This window comes from Phycodurus eques, chromosome 16, assembly GCF_024500275.1.
Source record: "Phycodurus eques isolate BA_2022a chromosome 16, UOR_Pequ_1.1, whole genome shotgun sequence".
Taxonomy (NCBI): Eukaryota; Metazoa; Chordata; class Actinopteri; order Syngnathiformes; family Syngnathidae; genus Phycodurus; species Phycodurus eques.
Window position 1 is genome coordinate 23,411,507 of NC_084540.1, and position 21,885 is coordinate 23,433,391.

Here is a 21,885-nt window from a genome sequence, read left to right on the forward strand (position 1 = left end):
TACGACCGGCCCACCTGTAGACAAGATTAGGAAGGGGGCGCGGCGGCGGGGGCGCAAGCGGGGGACCCGGTCCACCTCGTCCGGCCCCCGCTTCGGCCGCTAAGAGCTCTTGCTGGCTAAGCCGGATTGCAGATCATATACTGTGACACTTGTGTAACGCCGACGTAACACCGTAGCTTTGACGTGATGTGCACTCGCGGAGGTGTCTAACGTTGCGTCTGTGCACAGGTGTGACCAATGCGGACGCTCCTACCGCCACGCCAGCTCCCTCCTCAACCACAAGAACACGCACACGCTCGGCATCTATCACTGCGCCGTGTGCCTCAAGACCTACTCAAACCTCCTGGCCCTCAAGAACCACCGTCGCATCCACTCCGAGCTGCGCCGCCACCGCTGCCACGACTGCGGCAAGAGCTTCCGGGTCGCCTCGCAGCTCTACAACCACCGGCGGGTCCACCAGAAGCAGCGGGAGCTGACCTGCGCCTCGTGCCGCCGCGCTTTCCCCACGCAGGCCAGCTTCCGACTGCACATGGAGATCAGCCACGGCCAGGCGCCCCTGCGGCCCCCGCCCCACCGCCACCGGCCGGGCCGGGGATCGGGCCTGGACCTGACCTTGATTCAAGAGCAAGGCGCGGACGGCGCCGCTCGGGCCCGCGGACGGCAGGGGGCGCCCAAGGCCCACGTGTGCGACCAGTGTGGCCGCTCCTACCGCCACGCCAGCTCCCTGGTCAACCACAAGAACAGCCACAAGACCGGAAGCTTCTTCTGCAACGCGTGCCACAAGCAGTTCCCCAACCTGATGTCCCTCAAGAACCACCGGCGCATTCACACCGAGCCCAAACGCTACCAGTGCCCCGAGTGCGGGAAATCCTTCCGCGTGTCCACGCAGCTCATCTGCCACCGCCGCATGCACACAAAGGAAAAACCCTTCACGTGCTCGCAGTGCGACAAACGCTTCTCCTCCAAGTCCAACCTCAGGCACCACATGAAGGTCCACTGGGTCGGCAACCCCGCGGCGCCGTCCCGCAGGGCCGCCGGCCCGCCGCCCGACTTCGGGGACGTGCCGAGCGGCGCCTTCATTTAAACTCTGCGCGCTTCCTGTTTGCCGTGCGCCACAGACAAAACGGAAACGCGAACGCAAACGGGCCTCGGCCGCCCCGCTGGAGAAGACTTGCGTGACGGACGGGCGGAGCTAAGGGGAGGGGATGGGGTGCGGCCTTTGAGGGGGCGGGACTTTGCCTGACTTTGCATATGCGCCGCCCCCCCCCGGCACCCGTAGCCTCTGCGATTGGACCGTGCACGAGATCGTCGGCGGCGGCGGCACGGGATCGGCCGGTGAGCTGTGCGTGTCCTTTGGGAAGCTCCGCCTCCTGATTGTGTAGAATAGTTAGTGTTAATGACGACTTGTGCACGCGTGTAGGTGTGTGTAGTAGCGGCAGCGCTAGTGTGTAGACGTCTTTTGAGCTGTGATGAACCATAATCCTCGTGGCCCTGCGCAAAAGGGACCTTTGTATTTTCTAGCATAGCTTTTGCAGTATTTATTGACTGGACGCTGCAGCTCTAGTTAGCGTCGTGACGGTAGCGCGCGTGCGTTTCACTGTTGTTTGTCCGCTGAGTTTGAGGTCCTGTGACTTTTCTAACGTCTTTTTGATAATTTGTTAACGTTAAACTGCCGAGGACTGAATAGAAATGGACGACAAACGCGCGCGACCTGACACTGACGCCGCGCGTTAGCGTCCTGTCGACAAACATGGACAAATGTTCGAAGTTACCGATCATCAAAAGAGGAAGATGAGCGTAGAACAGGAAATGGAATTGTGAGGTAAAGGATGTCGCCTCCCAGGAGAACGCGCGTCCTTAACGTTCTTGGTTTAATATAGACTGTGCTTCTTTTTACACTTGTATGATCGTTGTACGCATGTCACTTTGTATTTTGTATTCCGTGTTTTGACATCGAACTCGACTGTAAACTTCATTTACACGCATTAAAAGACTTGCACAAACGCGCGAGAGACAACAAATCCAAGTCTGTCCTTTCACACGCCTCATCAGTTGTCTGTCTTGGCCGGCGACCATTATAGCAAAAATAATTGGGATTATTTTCATCGATATTGAAATGAGGATTATTTTCATTATTGATATGGAGATTAACAAACACGATTCAATGATTTCAGAACTTTGTATTCATTCAACTACCAAAACTCCAATTTAAAAGAACAACCAGAAGACAAATTGGTAACAAGTCAAGTAGTATTTTAAAATAATAGCAAATCCGGACGGGGTTTAAAAATCCAAATCTGCTGTTTCTGTTGTGTGCGCCTTGGCCTTGAGGTGGCAGTGTTGTGCGGTATATAGCTACGTTAGGCTAAAACGTCTTAGAATTCGATTAGATACGAATAGAAGCATGTGAGTGTTATGTCACCCGCATGCATGTGTTACCACAGCGTTCGTGTCAATATTTATTTCGAGCTAAATCCCTCCCGCGATCTAATATGAATTTTTGCTAGCCTGTCAATAGGGGTTTACCGTTGAGTGTTGGCATTAAGCTGTCGATCTTTCCCAAACACAGTGCATCTTGTATTTAACTATAAAATGTGCGCAATTGTTTTAGTTGTGCGTTTAGTTTTGCCGTTAACGTCAGCTTGCGGTGTCAGGAAACATCTTGAAGCACGCTTGGCGAGGGCAGAAGAACGAACATCCGGCGCCAGGTCGTGAGACGACAAAATCGAAATCCGGCACGCTGCGTTCAAGGTGCTCTCGCGGGGCAGGAACTTCATTTGGCATTTTCCTTCAATTTGAACGTTTCGATGATCTTGAGATGAGAAAAATCAAAGTGACGATGAAATTGCAATTGGTCGCACGGCCTTATGGTTTCGTCTACAAGCGTGACCTTGGCATAACTGGTTTAACTCTCTCCCGGTTCACATCCTACCTCACCGACAGATTTCATTACATCTCCATAAACAACTGCGCATCCCGCTCCATGCCAGAAACGCACGGTGTCCCTCAAGACTCAGTGCTCGGTACCCTCCTATTCATTGTTGACACGCTCCCCCTTGGACACGTCGTTCGCCACCACGGACTTCAATTTCACTGCGACGCCGACGGCACCCTCCGTCAACAAATACACTCGCCACTGCCACACACTCTGCCCTCACAAACCGCCTCGCTGCGATAATATCACGGACGACCACCGACTTCCTCCATCTCAACGGCAATAAATTGCAAACGTATCATCGTTGGTCCCAAATCCCTCCTCCGCTCAAGACTTCCCATTCTCCACGAATGGTCACATACTTACCCGCTCCCCACCTCGGTTTCATTTTCGACGCCACAATCCCCTTCCGACCACCCGTCCGTCAAGTCACCCAAACGGCCTTCTTCCACCTCCGAAACATCACCCGCCTTCGTCCGTCCTTCTGAAAATCGCCCGCTGAAGCCCTGATCCATGCCTTTATTTCCTCTCCGCACGCGCGCGCGCACGCACGCACGCACGCACGCACGCACGCCTGTGCCTCTGACTCACCACAATCAGTTCAAAAACAGTTAAAAACATGCGGAACCTTTCAACAGGCGTTTAACCACTCCACTCATTTGTTAATTATGACTGTTTTGTCTGTAAAGTGTCTTTGTTTTATGAAAAGCGCTATATAAAATTGATTTATAATCATTATTATGGTTTGTCCCTTCACGTCATTTAAACTTCTGCCCGTTTTCATCCGTCTGTCCGGTCACACACATTATGTAAACATCGTGCGTCCGTTCACACGCGCGCCCGACAACAGGAAGTAGCCGTGACAACACTGAACAATCGTCTTTTATTTCATGTTTCAATATTTATTTTGATTTTTTTTTTGTCAGAACTTAAAATGTTGGACACATTTAGAAAAGACGCATCTGCATAGAGTTGTCATCTTAAAGATCCATGGAGGGGGGGGGGCGCGACCGTTCAAGGAGGTGGGGGGGTTATACTGGCACGTCACACCAACGAAAACAAAACAGCCAACAGCAGCACGAGGGAGGGGGCGGGGAGCTGTTGCCAATCAGGGGTGCGGGCTCTTTAGTGGTTTCCGAGGGAGGGACGGATGGCGTTTACGTTACACTACGCGCACACAAACACACACTAAAAGAAACACACAAGTTGCATTTCCCGCCAAAGTTGAGCGAGCGGCGCGGACGCACCCCACTTTGTCCTCTTTAGTCCCGAGATTCGGCGCCGCCAAAATACTAATATTGCACTTTGTCCACGTCGGCCTGCCTGCGGGGAGGGGCGGGGGGGCGAAGGGGCGGTTTCGGGGTCCCCGAGTCGGACGGACAGCGCTGCGCCATCGTCCGTCTTTTGCGGGACGCTCGCCGAGAATTCAAGAGACAAAGTCGTCAAAACGGAGGAAGCACTTCGGGCTGAGGAGCCGCCAGGCGCTTCGGGACCAGAACGCGAGCCCCCGCTACGCCGAGATGGCGGCTAAAGAGGAAGCGACCCCCCCCCACCCCCCCCACCCCCCGGGGTCGCCAAGGTGGCGGCCTGGCGGCTAAAGAGGACTGGGACGCCGTCAACTTTGTCAGGAATTTTCTCGATAAACATGCAGGTCATCTTTTGTGGTTATTTACAATAATTACACATTCTCATCTCCATGGCGATCAGAACAACAACAACGACAACAACAAAGTCAAAGTCCTTCTTCTGACTCCTCCCACGAATACAAATGAATACTGACTCGGAGGGTGGCGGAGCACAAAGATGTGGGCGGAGCATCGGGTCAATGGCAAACATCATGTTGTCACGGCGACCGGACAAAGAGGAGTTTTGGTTTGGGGAATGCTTTCAGGAAGACAGAATGAGTCGTCGGGACTACAAACATGGAGTACGCCGCCGTCGCCGTGGTCAATTGTCAGCATGCTAACGGCTGGCGGCGGGACAGTCTTTGGAGCGGTCGCTTGCACCTTTTCGTTTGTTTTGGGGAAAAAGCGAGCGTCGTCGTTGTGCTTCCTGTCGCTCCACCGGCACGGGGCGGGGGGCACCACGGGAGATGTTAAAGGAATCCGGCTGACGTGCTAACAGACGGCCGATGAGCGGAAAAGCGCACAACATGGCGGCAGGTCGGTATACGAGAAACATCACCATGCAAAACTTTACAACGCTTTTGCATGCTTTTTTATTTTTGAAATGTTTTTTTTACTTTTTCATTTTCACCTCGCGGGTGGGGTTGGGGGGGAGGAGGGTGTCCTGAGCCACGCTGTCCGCTTTCCAGAAATTCAAAGGACAACATCGATGTTGTGTTCGGAATCCTTCGCTCGTTCACTGCGGCACTGCCCACTGTTCACTCTGAAGGGATGTTTATATGTTTATCGAGCGGACCTTGATAGTTCCTAAAATACTCGCTGAAAAGTCCTCTAGTTACTCGGGAGTCAGGAACGTCCGAATGATTCATTCATCATGTCCCGCTCCTGATCACTGCAACAATGCAAAATCTTACAGAATTTCTTTCTAGTAAAAAGATCTTACTGTACTTTTTGTTTTATTTTTGTCCCTAATATCAGTGAAAAATCTGCCAATGGAACTGGTATGAATTGACTTGATAAGATCTTTAAAATAAGATTGTGTATCTTAAAACAAGTCTTTGTGTCTTGCTAAACATTTTGAAAAAAACAACTGTCTTAAAATCTACTGTAAGATGTCACGGGAAATAAGATGATGCATTCTTGCGGTTAGGGATTTTTATATTGTGGACCGAGGGCGTTCGTGAAGGTGCACCTAAGAATCTCTTGGTCGTGATTCGGGAGCCGAGAATGATTCTGAACACTCGCGCGCTTCTTCTTCCTTTGCGCCGCCATGTTTGCGTTTGTCGAGGCACGACGACGGCGGCGCGCGCGGACGTCCCGACATGTCCGACTTGAGCGACAGCTGTGGAAAAGGAGTGACGTGATTGGCCGACGGTAGGTGAGCGTACGAGGAGGTGTGGCCCCCAATACGACACGACGATACTTTGGTGCACACGCAAGTTGGTTTTGGTTTTGGAATGAAAAGAAAATGTTGACGCTACAAGCGCTTTTCTTGTTTCGTTTGCCACAACACGTCGCACAGCTAAGGACGACACAAAGCGCAGTAACTGAACAAAGCCGCCGGCTCCCGCTTCCTGTTGGCGTCCGAGCCACCGCGCTCACGCTGCCAACGCCGATGCGACGTGTGAGCGGTCGCCGGCCGATGTTAGCGCTTGAACGCCGAGTGCCGTTTGTAGCGCTTGTTAGCATGACTAGCGGCAGCAGACGGGCAGGCCTTAGCATCACAGTAGCGCAACAATTTGACATGTACTAGTGGCTATGCTAACAACGCTAATGGCGCATTGCCATCGCACCGTGTTTCCGGCATGCAGAGCTCACGTATGTTGTGAATTCGAACACGTTAGCAGCGTTTGGACCGACTATCGGGAAAAAAAAAACCCACAAGGCCGCAAACACGTTGCTAACTGCTGAAGAGGAACGTTAGCTGATACGAAACATCTGAAGATGGATTGTGGAATTTTTCCTCAACTGTCTGGAATCTGAAGGAGCTAAATGTAAACTGAGGCTAAGCTAAAGCTAGCGCGCCTGGCAACTTCGGTGACGACCGCAAATGCATTCGTCCGGAAGGCGGCGACGAAGACGGCTCGGGCGACGTTGACAGGAAGTGACGGGAGGCGGTCATGTAAAAGGAACACCGGGTGCCACAAGCGTATCCGGAGAGACTTAGGTGGGTTGGGCCGCGGCGGTCAGGGGGCGGGGCTGGTCGCGCTTGTATCTAGACTGCATAGATTGACTGCCCCTGACTCCGCCCCACCTGAGGCCCCTCCCTCCTCCCTCCTCCCCACCCTTTGCTTGGTGTGTTGCTGTGGAACCCAGCCACCTTCAAATGACCCCCATCCCCCACACACACACACACGCGCACCAGATTTCATTGCAATCGGGTGAAAAGCGTTGACTGACGTGAGCAACCAATGGGGGGACTCAGAGTCTATTTGCACTCGCAGGACACATTGGCTGTGTTGGGAATCCGAGGTCGTTCCCGAAAGGTCTACTAAAAATCCCTTTGTAGCGATTAAGGAGTCGGGAACGACGAATGATTCGGAACACAGTCGCTATGTTCCGAACCGTTCGTCGTTCTCGACTCCCTGATCGCTATATACGGTACAACAATTTCAAGATGGCGGACGAGATGGTCGAGTCATCGGTCAAATGAAAATATTTTTGGAAGCCGACTTGGGCACGGTTACTGCTGTCATTGTTGTCGCGTAATTACAACATACCAGATCAACGTCAGCTGGTGGACCTTATGTAATAAATATTGAACAAATTCATGAATTATAAGAACAATATTTTCAACCTTATATTTTACAAAAATGAATTGCTCTACTTATACATTTATTATTTAACATAACTGTACTGTATTGCCCATAGAGGTCAGAAGATGGCGGCAAGGGACGACTGTGGTCTAAATGAAGCTCATCAACTCACTTCAGCACCAAGATGCCACCAGATGGCGTCAAGAAAATCTGTGAACGCCGAACTGCGAATATGTGCTTGCGACAGCGCAACAAAATGGCCAACTCGCGCTCGAGGGCGCTAAATGGTGAATAGAAAAGGATTCGGAACGCAGCCGTTAAGTGTGTTTGCCGAGGGGGCCGTGGCGCTCGGGCAAGGCGGCGGACTATTTCTGCGGGACGGCACCGCTGGACTTTCTCTGCCGGGTGACGCCCGCCAACGCTGTCGCCATCGCCGTCCCGGAAAAAAAATGAAAGCGACGCTCCAAAGAAGAAAGAAGCAAAGTAAAACGTGGGCGGCGCGCGAGCCGGTTTACGCGCGTTACACGGACAACGTGGTGCATTTGAGGGTGTTGCTTTTGGTGGGAATTTGGGACCTCGGCCCACCCCAAGTGTGTCCCGTTTGCTGATCGGTTATCTTCTTGCATTTGTGGTTCAAGTTTTTGGGCTTTTTTTCTCCGGCTCCCGTCGGTCTGCCGTAGCCGGTCGTCACGGCGACGGGCGTCCCGGAAGCTCAGAAGCCCAAAGTCCCGCCGATGGTGGACGCCAGGACCACGCCCAGGATCACGCAGCAGATGATGATCATGATCTTTTTCTGAGGGATGACACGTCAACACACGCAACCGTCACACGTGGAACAACACTCGGATCAAGGTCACGGGACAACAGTTTTCACAAGCCGGTGGAACTGGACCCCATAGAAAATGGACTCCGGGGTTTATGCACCGCAACATCATGAAAATGAAACCTCATAACAGAGAATGAAATCAGCCGCATGAATGAGAATATTCGCAGGCATCACTGGGGTTAGTTTTTTCCCGTAATATCACTGGCCCAAACCTTAACCCTGACTAACCCGAATCATCCATCCGTCCGTTTTCCTCCACTTATCTGGGGTCACCTTGCAGGTAAAAAAAAAAAAAAAATGTCCCTCTCCCCAGCCACTTCGTCCAGCTCTTCCGGAGATCCCGAGCCAGCCGGGAGACGGACGTGTTCCGGGTCGTCCCCGGGGTCTCCTCCCGGTGGGACGTGCCCGGAACACCCCGCCGGGCAGACGTCCTAACCGGATGCCCGAGCCACCTCGTCCGGCTCCTCTCGATCCGGATGCCCCTCCCGGATGACCGAGCTTCTCGCCCGGACACCCTGCGGAGGAAACTCATTCGGGCCGCTCGTGTGGCGAGGGTAGGAACGGAGATCGACCGCAAAATCCAGAACCCTTCCTCACCACGACAGACCGATACGGAGTCCGCGTCCTTGCAGACGCCGCACCGATCCGCCCGTCGCTTCCCTCGCTCGTGATGCTTCAACTTCTCCACTCGGAGAAGGATCTCTTCCTCGACCCGGAGAGGGCACTTCGCCCTTTTCCGACGAAGGACCACGGCCTCAGATTTGGAGGTGCCGATTTTCATCCCAACACCAGCGAGAGTTCACGGCTTAATGAAGCCGACAGAACCACATCATCTGTAAAAAGCGGAGGAGACGCAATGCTGAGATCATCGAAACACTTCAACTATGACTGGAAATTCTGTTCATCAAAGTTCTGAACAGAATCTGGGACAAATGGCAGCCTTAGTGGAGTCCCACGAATTGCGGCAATGCGGACCAAACTCTTAACACTGCTCATACAGGGACCGAACAGCGGGTCCGGTCCCCCGTACTCCTGAAGAGCGACACGGTTGAACGCCTTCTCCAAGTCCACAAAACACGCGTGGACTGGCGGGGCGAACTCCCATCGAGCCTCCGGGACCCTGCTTAGGGTGTGCAGTTGCTCCGCTGTTCCACGGCCAGGCCCGAAACTAAGTCGCTCCTCCTAAATCGGAGACCTGAGATACCGTAGGACCCTCCTCTCCGGCATCCCCGAAGAGACTTGACCAGGGTGGCTGAACCCTAATCAAGCACGTTCGGTTATTAGCAATAGACGCTGTATGCTAATTTGGGTGGGTGGTCTTATATTCCATTGGATAGTGGGAGGTCGATTTTCAAGGGTGTCCGCCGTATTCCCTACTAGACCAGCGCTGAACCTTTTTCTACTCCTCTTTAGTTCTGTTTCTAGTTTTAGTTCTGATCGGGGCTCTTGTTCTTGCTCCGGTCGGGGGTTAGGGTTTCAGATGAAGGCTCGTGCGTCGGCGGCACGGCGGACGACCGCTTGGCACGTCCGCCTCACGGCTCTGAGGGGCCGGGTCCAAAAGTTTGCATGTGCCTGCGTGGCTTTTCCTCCCACATTCCAAAAACACGCACGGTAGGTTCATCGAAGACTCTAAATCGTCCGTAGGTGCGAACGCTTGTTCGTCTATTTGCGGCCTGCTATCGGCTGACGACCTCTCGCCCGAAGTCAGCCGGGATCGGCGCCGGCACGCCCGTGACCCTGGTTGGGATAAGCGGCTCAGAAAACGGAAGGACGGACGGCTTGCGCGTCTCGCTACGGCCGCAGTTGCGGTCGGGATTCTAATTGTGGTCGCGGTTTGGGTTTACCTTGCGGGCTTGGCTCTGGTACTTGACGGCCTTCTTGGTGTCGGACACGGCTCGCTCCACGTAGTCCACGGAGTGCTCCACGTTGTATTCGATTCTGTCGATCATCTCGCCCTGAAAACCAGCACCGCGCGGGTGAGCGATCCGAGTCCCGCGGCGTGGGGCGCCCGCTGCCTACCTGACTCTCCACCAGCATGGCCATGTCCACAAACATGTCGTGAAGCTCTCGGATGCTGTTCTCCAACTTGATGATCTCGGTGTGCCGGGTCTCGATCTCGTTCAGGGCCTGTTTGGTCATCTGGGAATCCATCTTGATCTGACAAGCCATTGACAGGTCAGGAACAGCTCAAGCACAAGTCGTCGGCTCCGGAACGGGTCTTTGACAAGGATAGCGGTTAGTAAAAAGCCAGCGACAAGTCGGAAACAGGTTAGCGGTGACTTTGGACGCCGGGTCGTTCGTTCTGCGCTCGATCGGCTGCAGTGTGTGTGACATCACGGGCGGGTGTGGCTGCAACCGGCGGTCACGTGACCTGGGCTCGGCGAGCTGTTAAGAAGATGAAGGGGGCGAGACGACGCCAAGCGGCCCCTTCAAATTAAGAGCTCGTCTTGTGACAGAGGTCACGTGACCGAGGCCGTGTTCACTTGATGCGTCAGCGCACCCGCCAGACCGTGTTGGCGAGCTCAGGTGCGGTGCTTACATCATCGGTGAAGATGGCCAGCTTGCCACTCTCCAACATGTCCTCCAGCTCCTCGTTGGTGGTGGTTCTTCCAGCTACACACACGCACGCACGCACGCACGCACACACGCACGCACGCAGGGGTTAGCACACACGGGCATGAGGCCGCCTCTTGTCGTGCGCGTGACACGTGTGCCGCTTACTGATCTCCAGCTGCCTCTGGATGCGGTCTTTGCAGCGGTCTCGGTATTTGGACTGCGTGGTGTTGTACTCGGTCATCACCTCCACAAACTTGCGGGACAGCGTGGAGTGCTGCGGGACAACACCGGAACGCAACATCACGTCGACGGTCGCGTGGTGGCGGTCGTGCGTTCGCTACTTTCGCTACGAGGGCCTTCGCCGGACTTACTCGACAGCTTCGTTGCGCCGCTGTCACGTCACAGTCACGAAAACCGTCGATACGGTACAAAAACGAGAGGTGCGACAACGAATCAATCGTCAAATTAATCCACAACTGTTTTGATCGTCAATGAATCATTTCGATTCTCAGATGTCTGTAGTCTCGTTGATGTGACGGAGCGATTAGCAACCGCATCGTAATCTGTTGTTTTTATTATTATTATTATTTGTGCATTTTCTGCACCGTCAATTTGAAATGAAACAAAGGCGTGGAAGTTCGACAGATTAATCGATTGTTCAAAAATCGTCAGTACAGCTGAGTAGTGATTCGAACTGACTCGTGAGCCCGCACGTAAAAACGAATCCTAAATCACAATTTTCACATTCAAATCAAAACGAATCGAAGAATGACATACTTGTTCATTAACATACTTCTTAATGTGTTCTGACAAGCGCAGCAACGCCGGCACTTCCGATGTTTATGGCCGGCGCCATTTCGACTCAGTGCGCATCGCTTATGCGCGCGTCGCCGAGATCAAAAAAACAAAAAAAACAGCTCTCCGCCGAAAGGATGAGCTGCGCGGTTACCACGGAAGCCGACAAGGAGCCGGCGCCGGAGAAGCCGACTGCGGCGCTTCGACCGGGAGAAAGTTGATCTGACACGGCAGCGGGAAAGACGGCGAGAGCGGCGAGGCGACATCTCGGTCCGGTCCGCGAGGATTTATGGCACCGACGGTGCGCGCGAAACAACACCCGGCGGGGATTCGACCTGCGGCCGAACGACGGCGACGGATCCCGGTTGAAGTAAGTCATTTCAAATGTTTCCGTCAGGAGACTCGTCAGTCCAAACGTGCCAGCGTGTCCTCTAACCGCTTCAACAGATAGTTTGCAAATAATCCAACCGGATATTTCATTTGTTGGACTTTTATTTCGCAGTAGTCCAAGGAGCGACGATTCGACTGTGATTCGCTAGACTTTTAGGCGGCGAGTCGCAGCACTTCGCTGCAGCCTTAGCAAGAAACAATAGAAGTGTGAACAATATTTAGTGAATAACGTGACAAGAATCAATACATCATACTTACCGGAGATGCTGAATATTAAAATGATGACTGTGTATAGATCACAAGTTTCACTCTGACCAACCGATCAGGGGATGGAAAAATGCTGAGGTCATTTGGCCCCGGGAGGCCAATTTGGAACGTGATCGGTCCCGTGAATCTATGAATCTGAATTTACGTTCAATGGGCCACATTAGACACACACAGGCCGAAATCCGATTGGACGAAAAAAATATAGATCTCGAACGTCCGCATAGCGGAAGCAGCGCAAGCGAGACAAACACGACCGAACGCACCCCGACAGAAACGAGCGCAAATATTAGAATTTAGCTCGTAAACGTTGAGAGCGACAGAGAAGGCCTCGCCGTCCTTATTACGGGCGGAACGGACCTCACCTGCGTCTTGCGGATCCTGAGGTCCGCCGAGGATCTGTTGAGACCTTCTTCCTGCTCGATGCTCTGCTCGATCGCTGCGGGAAGAAGACGCGCGGCGCTGCTTTTATTGCGAAAAGGCAAACAGCGCCGCGCTTCCCGGCCACACAGACCTTACCTTTTAATTTTGAACGAACTTTATTGGCGGTCTTCTTGATGTCGGCCGTCAGATCCTCCAACTCCTGTTTGGTCTCTGCGGGTCACATGACGGCACGCTCAGCTTCCCGTGTAGCATTAGCAACACGCTAACTCGCACGCGTGCGGATGCAAAGACGATAGTTGGCCACAGCAGCCACCTTTCCGTCACGCGTCGCCTCGAAGCTCGTTCGGATGGGGTCAAAGGTCGTGTTAGCGAGGGGGGCGGGGCGGGGCGGGCGGGCATTGGCCAGACAGACTCACGTGCGCTCGAGTGACTGGACGCGCCGGACGGCGCGGACGCAGACGACCGGCGAGGAGGTCGGCATGCAACATGCAAACGCAAACGTGGCTGACGGGAAGCAAGGAAGAGTTTGAGAAACAAGGAATTGTGGGAGAAAAACAATCCACATCAATCGTCATCCATCACACGCGCACATCAAAGCTGACGTCGGTGACGTCACACAAATGGCGTCGCCGACGGTGCCCGAGCAGTGCTCCGAAACTCTTTTCGCTGATGACTCATCGACTGAGTTTACTATATAAGAATTCCTATATCAGTGATTGCTTTTTTTTTTTTTTTTGCTTTTTCATTTTTTGGGGGGGGTAACCAATTCCGAAAACGCTTCATGGCAGTTGATCCCATCTTCGTCAAGAATTTTGACGGTTTCAAAAAAATCGATTTTCTTAATCCCAGTCAATTATTCACTGATTTTGGTTCTTCGCGGTCCACTGTCGAGCGATTGGGGACTATCGGATTTGTCATTCCAGCCCTCGGCTTAGCGACAGTATGTGGTCCACTGCAGGGCCATCGCGGGCGAGAGTACCTTTGGGGGCCTTAGCCCCAGATTCACATTTGGAAATTTTCCACCCCACATTTTGGGTTGACGAAGTGCTTCTTTCCAATAACTATGTATTATCTTTATTTTTTGTTTGCATCGATTTTGTTCAGGGGGGCTTCAGAGACATTTTAGCGGGGCTAAGACTAAAAACATTTAACGCGACCACATACAACAAGATTTTTGGAGGGGGGCTTCAGACCCCCCCCAAAATAGGCCTTCTGAATCCTTCATTGTATATTTTGATATAGTGGACCGAGATAGCGCCTGTAAAAATCCTGTTGTCGTGATTCAAGATTCGGAACGTAGCGAATCGTTCACCCGTTTTGAGCTAAATAGTTGACTTTCAGGCAGAAACGATTCATGATTCATTTTTCGTCGACTTTTCATTCACTGATTCCCACAATCCCTACTCCCTATTCACAATTTTGGGACTGTAGTGGATGTTTTAGTCGACTAAATTTTCCACTGGATAAAACGTTAAATACAACTGAAGAGTAGTTGTTAAAAATACACGCAAAAATCCCTTTTTAGTGATTGCAGAATCACGATCGATGAATGATTATGAACGGAGTCGCTGTGTTCGGAATCATTCCCGACTCCCCGATCACTACAAAGGGATTTTCAGTGGACGTTTTAGGGACTAACTAGGCCTGCTAGTTCAAATCCACTCATGCGGGAACGAGGTCCAGACGAGCAGGCTCGATGGCGGGCCGTCGGCGCCGTTCGATTGGGCGGCGAGGTCGGAGTTTGCGTGACACCGCCATGCTAATGAAGATTAGCGTTAGCTTACTTTCATCAGGGTTGGGCGCGGCCAAGATGGCGCTGTGCTGCTTCTTCACCTGCTCCACGTCCTCGGACAACTTCTCGATGCAGCTGCGGATCTCCTCCACCTGCACAAGGATAACACAAGGTGTCTCCGCAAACAAGAAGTTGGTGTTCACGCCTCACCAGTATGTTGGCACGGTTGGCGTGTGTAGCAGCCAGCAACAAAATGCGTTTGCGTGTGGGAGTGTATTTCTGCATGTGTGTGTTTGTGTCATGTGTGTGCGTGTGTCAAGTCTATTCAAGTTTATTTGTATAGCCCTCAAGCACAAAATAATCACAAATTGTGCGTGCGTGCGCTTCTGTGTGGTGTGTCTGTGCGTATGTGTGTGTAAGTGTTGTGTGTGTGTGTATGCGTGTTACCTGTTCAAAGAACTCGTCCATGAAGTGGTCTCGATCCACCTGCACCACCTCCTCGTCGTCATCACTGTCTTTAGCCTGTGGCACAAACACAATGTCACACAAGATCACAAAACGTCGCACAACGTTAGCCAACACGGCCGCGCACAACGCGAATCAGTGTCACGCGGTCTTGGCCCGCCCCCCACAATCTTTGACCAATCACAGGGGCGAAAACGAATGTCATCTACCAAACCGCACCCCCAGCGGCAAACATGGCCAACAAGTCTGGCCCAGCTGATAAGCAAGCGCGCGCACACACCGATGTCATGTGGAGGTTCAGAATTCCCTTCACGATTAAAGCATCTGTGCTCGGTGACGGTTACCGTGGTAATTGCGCAAACTTCCTGTGTGCACATCCGCCCTCACTTTAAACGCACACACTACGATGCCAAGCGAGTGGGGGAGGGGGCAGTGTAGCGGGGGTCAGAGAGCGAAAGTGTGTGGGGGGGGGGGAGGGGAAGGACGGCGGCAGGCCAGGATGGAGTCAGCTGCGTTTACGGGGGGGCACTGCTACAAAATGTCTGCTCCTCTTCACAAAAAAAGAAAACACCGCTCACCGCTCCTCTACGTTGTTTTTCTTTGCACCTGTGTGTAGAGTTGGGTGTGTGCGTGTGCATGCGCATAGGTGTGTGCGCGCGAGCCGGTAGGTCGGGTTATTGAAGGTCAAAGTGTATTAAGTGTTAGCCACTGGCCACTAGCTATTCTTTGCACCACCATCTTGAAAGACATAGGCTAGGAATGCAACATCATGGTTCACCTATGACCCTTGACCTCTGACCCATGATCAGGTTTCGTGGCCCCAAGACAATCCAGTTTCATCAAAACAATCCTTGTCTGTGCTTTTGTGTGTACATGTGTGTGTGTCGCCAGGGACGGACATACCGAATCGGTGTGACCTCGCAGCGTGACGTGTATGCGTGACATCAGCAAACACACACGCGAACATGGATGCACACACATACAGTCCACGCACAATTTATGCACACACATCCACAAACACACACACACACACGCACACACGGTAATGTACACACAAGCACACACACGTATACGTGCATATGCGCCCGATTCACACGTGTACACGAGGATGTCGAACGTTGGAAAATTCCCTCCATTTTGTTGTCAATCAACTTTGTTGGAGGAAATTGATCATCAGAAGCAAACATGGCCGACCTGTTACCATAGTAACCCCTCGTGAGTCACGTAACTGATGATGTCATAGCCCTGCCTGCGCCTCACCTCAAAAGGTTAAAGGTCATGTTGAGCTAAACAGCACCAATAACAGTGAGATGATTTTTTTTTCATATTAATATCAACGTTATTATGTTGTTATTACGGCGTTCCTTGCCTATGTCGCAGATTTTGAAGCAGCCTTCCGTTAGCCCATCTATGGCATTCATCATTCCCTACTCTGTAATATACGATTCATAATATATTTTTCTGCGGCGGACCGAGATAGAGTTCCTCCAATCTCCGGCACCTGAAAATCCCTTTGTAGTCATTTAGGAGTATTCGATTCATCGTTTCAGTCCGTGAGTCCGTTGTAGTGATTTGGGAGTCGGAAATGAGTGAATGAATCTTTCACGCGTTGCCGAATCACTACAAAAGCATTTTGATATCGTGTGCAACATAGTTGACTTCAGGGCTGAATCGATCAATGGAAAATTCCCCAATGGCTCGAGTGGAACTTTGACATGGGGGACAATATAGGTGACTCATGAAAAATTGTTTTGGAACACTACTCGGGATTACTGTAACATCTTTGCTAATGTCCGTTAGCCCGTCTACAGTCATTTGCATCATATGTTAGCATGAAGCTGGTGGACCTTTGTGATGTTGTTTTGTGGAACATATTGGTGTTTAATGTTGTCCTGTCTTTTGTTTGTTGGTGTCAGTTTTAAAGTCAGTGACAAGTAAACAGGCCGTGGATCTTTTTTGGAGAGCCTCTTATATACTTCTCGAGAACGCAGATTTTCAAATGGCGGGTGTGTCTGTGACGTAACCCCGCGATAAATGGGGATACGCTGGGTTTGATCGATTGTCGTTATATTTATATTGTTATATTGTTATATTTTGAAGGATCACAGCCTTATTAGCTCATTAGCATGCGACCAGATGTCTAACGAACGTATTGCTAAAACGACATTGTTGACGAACGAGGACAACAAACCGCAACGATTATGGACGGAGTGTCTGAAATTCATAAATGGCAGATGCCCGCATAATTCATATTTGACGAAATGTACCTTTTTGCATCTTTTTTGGGGAACCCTCTCACAGGAATGTGATTTTTATTGATTTATTTTTTTACCTGATTCCGTGCTTTCTCTTTTTTTCTTTTTTTGGGGGGGGGGGGGGGGGTTGTGTTTTTTATGATCACATTTTCTGTATTCGCAGGTTACGTGGCGAGCAGTTTTTGTTTTTGTTTGCCTGTTTACTGTTCAACGCAAGATTGAAAAAAACAAAACATGAATGTTGATGCTTTGAGGGCTGGAACGGATTCATTCCGTCACCGTTCACTTCGATGGGGAAAGATGCTTTGAGATATGAGCGAGGTCACTGAATGGATGCCACTCGTATCTCGAGGCAGCAGTGACTTGAGGATAAAATTGCGCAATTAATTCAGTGGGTAAACCTTTGGTTACATGTTTATGCTCGGTGTTCACAATCATCACGTGTCAGTCATATTATGTCGTGGCTGGCGTACCTGACACATTGGAATACATTGAATTAAGGCTAGTATTAGTACTTGCCCATCCCTAGTCCCAGCCCATATCAAATGATGTATGTATGTATATACATATATATATATATATATATATAAATTCATTTCCCCGCCGTTAATCGCACGCGGCACGTGCCCAACCCCGGAAGCGTACGCAGCGAGTCTGCTAACCTGTTTTCCGGGTTTGGCCACGTGACGTACGCAATCATCGTTAATTTCAGTTGCCAGCAGAGGGTGATATTGCCTAAAATGGCGGCACCCTCAGACTGAATTAATCTCTTTTATTCTTATTCCATGAACGCAATATTAACCAGAATAGCGTGTTTTCATGAGTGGTGGCACATCCATCCATCCATCCATCCATTTTCTGAGCCGCTTCTCCTCACGAGGGTCGCGGGTGTGCCGGAGCCTATCCCGGCCATCTTCGAGCGGGAGGCGGGGTACGCCCTGAACCGGTCGCCAGCCCATCGCAGGGCACATAGGAACAAACAACCATTCGCACTCACAGTCGCACCTACGGGCAATTTAGAGTCTTCAGTGAACCTAGCACGCATATTTTTGGGATGTGGGAGGAAACCCGAGTGCCCGGAGAAAACCCACACGGGCACGGGGAGAACATGCAAACTCCACACGGGACAGGCCGGGATTTGAACCCCGGTCCCCAGAACTGCGAGGCGGACGTGCTAACCGGTCGTCCGCCGTGCCCCCGGCCTGGCACATACAATGTATTTAAAAAAAAAAAAAAAAAAACAGTGTGTGTATGTGACCCCTTGAACTGGTGTGACCCTTGGTCACGTGGCCTCTCCCAAAAATGAAGTGCCAGCCTGGCGTAGACGTACAGAGAGGACAGACGCGGATAGATGCGTGACACATAGATCTGCTATAGATGCAAATGGTATACATAGATGGGGTCTAGCTGGATGGATGGTTCATAGGTGCTGCAGCGTCTGCCCCCCCCCCCGCCCCCCCATCCCCGTCCTCCCGCCCGCAGGAAGCATCAGCTGTTCAATGGTGGCAAGAAGGAAGCTTGCGTGCGCGTGGCGGCTCCCGAAATGGGTGAGGCCGGCCGGAGGGAGGAGCGGACCTCCCCCGAGGCCACCGGACCCCCTGATGTGGCTCGGAGGGCTAAAAAAACAAAACAAAAAGAAATGTCTGCATTTCCTTCTCCTCCAGCTGATCGTAGCCCGCGCGCGCGCGCACGACGAGCCCATCGGCCTCGTGCTCGCTCTGTCGTGCGCGCGCGCGCCCGCACGAGGCCTCTGCGTCGAAGCCCGCGCACAAAACGTCCAAATGTCACGTTCCGACGCGCGCACGCGAGGGGGGGAGGCTATCAATCACGTGACAGCACGTCTTCGGTCGTTTTGCATGCACGCGCACGCGCACGGAGGCCTTGCCGCCACGCGCACGGAGGCCGCACGAGGAGGGGGAAGATGAAGATGATATGAGCTTACACTCCGCAGTTCCGCCGTGCGATCCTTCATGGCTGCTCGACGAGCACGTACGCGGCCGGTCCGGGGGGGTCTCGAAAAGATGAAGAGTACGCGGCTGGTCCGGAGGGCGGGGGGCGGGGGGCTCTCTCTCGCGCGCGCTGTCGTCGGTTTTCCACCGCAAAATTCCCACTTCGGAGGTTGCGCTGATGAAGAGGAGGGTGCAGGACAGAGAGAGGAAGAGAGGCGCGTCTTCTTCTTTTTTCGCTTTCCTCTTCTTCTTGTGGCCCCCTCGTGTGGTTTGCAACGCAGCTGCCCCCCCCGGCGGTCCTCTTCCTCCTCGTCCTCCTCTTCCTCGTTAGTGCGGTCACAGTGTGGCCCGCAACGCAGCAGCGGGACGAGCGAGCCAGTGGGGGAGGGGCGGCGGGGTCGGGGAGGGGGGAGGGGGAGGGGGAGGGGGAGGGGGAGGAGAGAGAGAGAGAGAGAGAGAGAGAGAGAGAGAGAGAGAGTGAAAGAAGAGAAAGTGGTACTGATGCTGCAGAAAAGGGGGGGAGGGGCGACGGATGCGGTGGGGAGGCGGCCAGTGCGCATGCGCTCACACACGGCAACAGCACCCCCACGCGGCAGCGAGGGGATATTTTTTTTCAGGCGTGTCCACACACGCACACACGCACTGAAAACAAATCATTTTCAAAAGTACTTTGGATTTGATTTCCTTATTTTGTTGTTGTTAACGAAAAGTAGGACAGAAGAGTACAAATTTACAAATATACAAATATCAAAACGTTTAGTTCAAAAAAGCCTGCAGGGTTTCAGTTGCATCGCAGTAATTTCAACCTTTGACGAATACTTCTACTTTTTACAGCCTTTTTGTCGCTAGAGTCATTTATAAGTTTGATGTAGAAGAGAGTTCTTAGAGTGTATGAAAGATTGCCATATTTACATATGTGAATATCAAATTTTGCCCAATTTCATTAACAAATGATGAAAATACATCATATTTTCCCATTTTGAAGAGAAATGACAAGCGTACGTTGACACATTGGCTGAGATCTTTCCATAAAGTCCGAACGTGCGAACAGATCCTAGAAGACAAAAAGGGCAATTTACATCAATGTCACTTTGAAATGTAGTCATGCAAAGTGTTTATGTCATACTTTCATCGGCACTTCTTTCGCCCTATTTGTCATCAGGTAATGATTTGGACTATTCCAGACCTCTTTCCAATTTAAAGCGAACACAGCGTGGAATTGGAACAACATCTTTCAGAAAATATTGTTGCATTATTTTCAAGCAGAAGAGGGGAAATGACGTCACTTTACCACATTTTACTCACGTGCGATTAAATGAAGCACTTTTTTTCCAGTGCACTTCCTGATCCCCCTAAAAATACACCATAACTTTTGGTTCCATGTTTTTAATCCAGAAAAATTGCAAAAAAATGAGAAAAAACAACAAAAACAACAACAACAACAACAACACACACACAATAAAAGAGAATGTGAAGAAATAAATTAGTTTCACAATCACACAGAAATGAACACACCGTACACCGAAAGAAGTTCTTAATTTGCTCATGTTCAAAATGCGGTAAACTCTTAGTTCCCTCTTTAAAAATAACAACATATGTCAGTTTACCACATTTTAAACATGTGCAGCTGATGTACATGTTCAAATGAAGTCAATTCAGAGGACAAAGGACTTGTTTTCAGTGTTAATGTGTCCCTTTAAGGGGCGTGGCCTAGTCAGTGACACCAGGTCGGCTGGTTAGTCTGCGTGTGAGCGTAAATTGTGGCCTACAGCAGCTAAAATGCCATTCATTCGTTTTTCCACACCCCCCCCCCAAAAAACAAAAACACAACAACAAAAAATAACACCATTTTCGGTGACATTTTTTAAGAAAGAAAAATAGCAATAAAAAAACCAATGAAAGACACTGTGACAAAACCAACTACTTTTATAATTACTATGTAGATGTGTGCCTTAAAGGGGCGTGGCCTGAGGGACAAGTCAGGTTGGCCAGTCAGTCTGCGTGTGAGCGCGTGCGCGTGAGTTGTGGCCTCCAGCAGCTCCATCTGAGTGTTTGTGTGTCAGCTCAGTACACGTCATCATCAACACACACACAAAGCCCATTTTTAACCTTCCATGTCGCCGGGACCTGCGTGAGGAGAAGTGGCACGGAAAATGGATGGCTGGGTGGATGGATGAAAATACACACATACACTTGTGCTCATAAGATTACACAAAATGTCTTTTTAACTTTAGATGTTACCATTCTTTAAAGAAAAAGAGTGAGCAGGCTAAACACATTTATTCTATTTGTAATGGGATTGAAATTATTTCAGAATAGCACAATTATGAAACAAAACCTTGCAGTCAAGAAAATAAGTCTTTGCTCCCTGTTCAGTCATTTCTTTTTGTTCATTCTCAAATTCTGCCAGGGTGTGTAAACTTATGAGCACAACCTAAAGAGCAGTTTGTTCATGTTTGATTGATAGTGGAGAGATGTGCTACTTTTCAGTGGTGTACAAATGAACTATAGTGTGTGTAATATTTAGGTTTTGTATATAAAAACCATTTATTCATATAAGCATATATTTAGAATGGTATACATATATGTGCAGTAAGATACAGTACATATTGAAGACATCGCAGTCCTGCTAGCTAAACTCTAAAAAATACGTTATAACTATATTGGCTATAATTACAAACATATATATCTACAGGGTGATTGAAAAGAAACTCCCTATTTTAAAATACGTATAATTTATTCATGTTGTAATATTTTTCTCAATTTTTTGTGTGTATGTTCCATGATTAAAGGAGCAAGTCTATTCTACCAAACCAAGGACTTTGGAAGACTTTTGTCATTGAAGAAAGTCTGGCGTATGACGTCATGACGTCGATTGTCCAACGTTACCGTAAAGCAAGCAGGAGAGGCTCAAAGTTTTGGGGGCGTGTTTGTGTATTGCGCATTTGGGAGG

The 21,885-nt window shown here is 50.7% G+C and overlaps 2 protein-coding genes across 6 annotated transcripts in view; one reads left to right on the plus strand and one right to left on the minus strand.

Moving 5' to 3' along the window:
- si:dkey-89b17.4 (zinc finger protein 646) overlaps positions 1-3,642 on the plus strand; it is a 12,516-nt gene extending 8,874 nt beyond the window's left edge. For 2 of the 4 annotated variants that reach the window (XM_061700082.1, XM_061700081.1), the window contains one exon: positions 229-3,642. In XM_061700082.1, the coding sequence (XP_061556066.1) occupies positions 229-1,084 (856 nt within the window). In that variant the 3' untranslated portion in view covers positions 1,085-3,642. The remainder of the gene's footprint in view (positions 1-228) is intronic. The other 2 variants (XM_061700083.1, XM_061700084.1) reach the window with 1 other exon arrangement.
- A 174-nt stretch (positions 3,643-3,816) lies between these two features.
- On the minus strand, positions 3,817-19,317 carry stx1b (syntaxin 1B). Of its 2 annotated transcripts, XM_061700144.1 has the most exons (10): positions 18,926-19,317; positions 14,711-14,785; positions 14,316-14,415; positions 12,667-12,741; positions 12,513-12,586; positions 10,864-10,972; positions 10,682-10,755; positions 10,162-10,299; positions 9,987-10,097; positions 3,817-8,109 (listed from the first exon to the last, which is right to left on the minus strand). In XM_061700144.1, exons 1-10 carry the CDS (start codon positions 18,953-18,955, stop codon positions 8,029-8,031), a joined length of 867 nt encoding a protein of 288 aa, XP_061556128.1. In that variant the 5' UTR covers positions 18,956-19,317; the 3' UTR covers positions 3,817-8,028. The 2 variants fall into 2 exon arrangements, with proteins under 2 accessions (XP_061556128.1, XP_061556129.1); XM_061700145.1 differs by lacking the exons at positions 14,711-14,785; positions 18,926-19,317 and adding an exon at positions 12,948-13,035 and having other exon boundaries at positions 14,316-14,401.
- Positions 19,318-21,885: the final 2,568 nt, after the last annotated feature.

What these genes read in the sequence shown, in the direction of transcription:
- stx1b (XM_061700144.1), bottom strand. Translation starts at nt 18,955, where the DNA reads ATGAAGGATCGCACGGCGGAACTGCGGAGT. An exon ending in AGTTCGTTCAAAATTAAAAG is followed by an intron (nt 12,587 to 12,666) that starts GTAAGGTCTGTG and finishes TTCTTCCCGCAG; the next exon opens with CGATCGAGCAGAGCATCGAG. An exon ending in CCATGCTGGTGGAGAGTCAG is followed by an intron (nt 10,098 to 10,161) that starts GTAGGCAGCGGG and finishes GCTGGTTTTCAG; the next exon opens with GGCGAGATGATCGACAGAAT.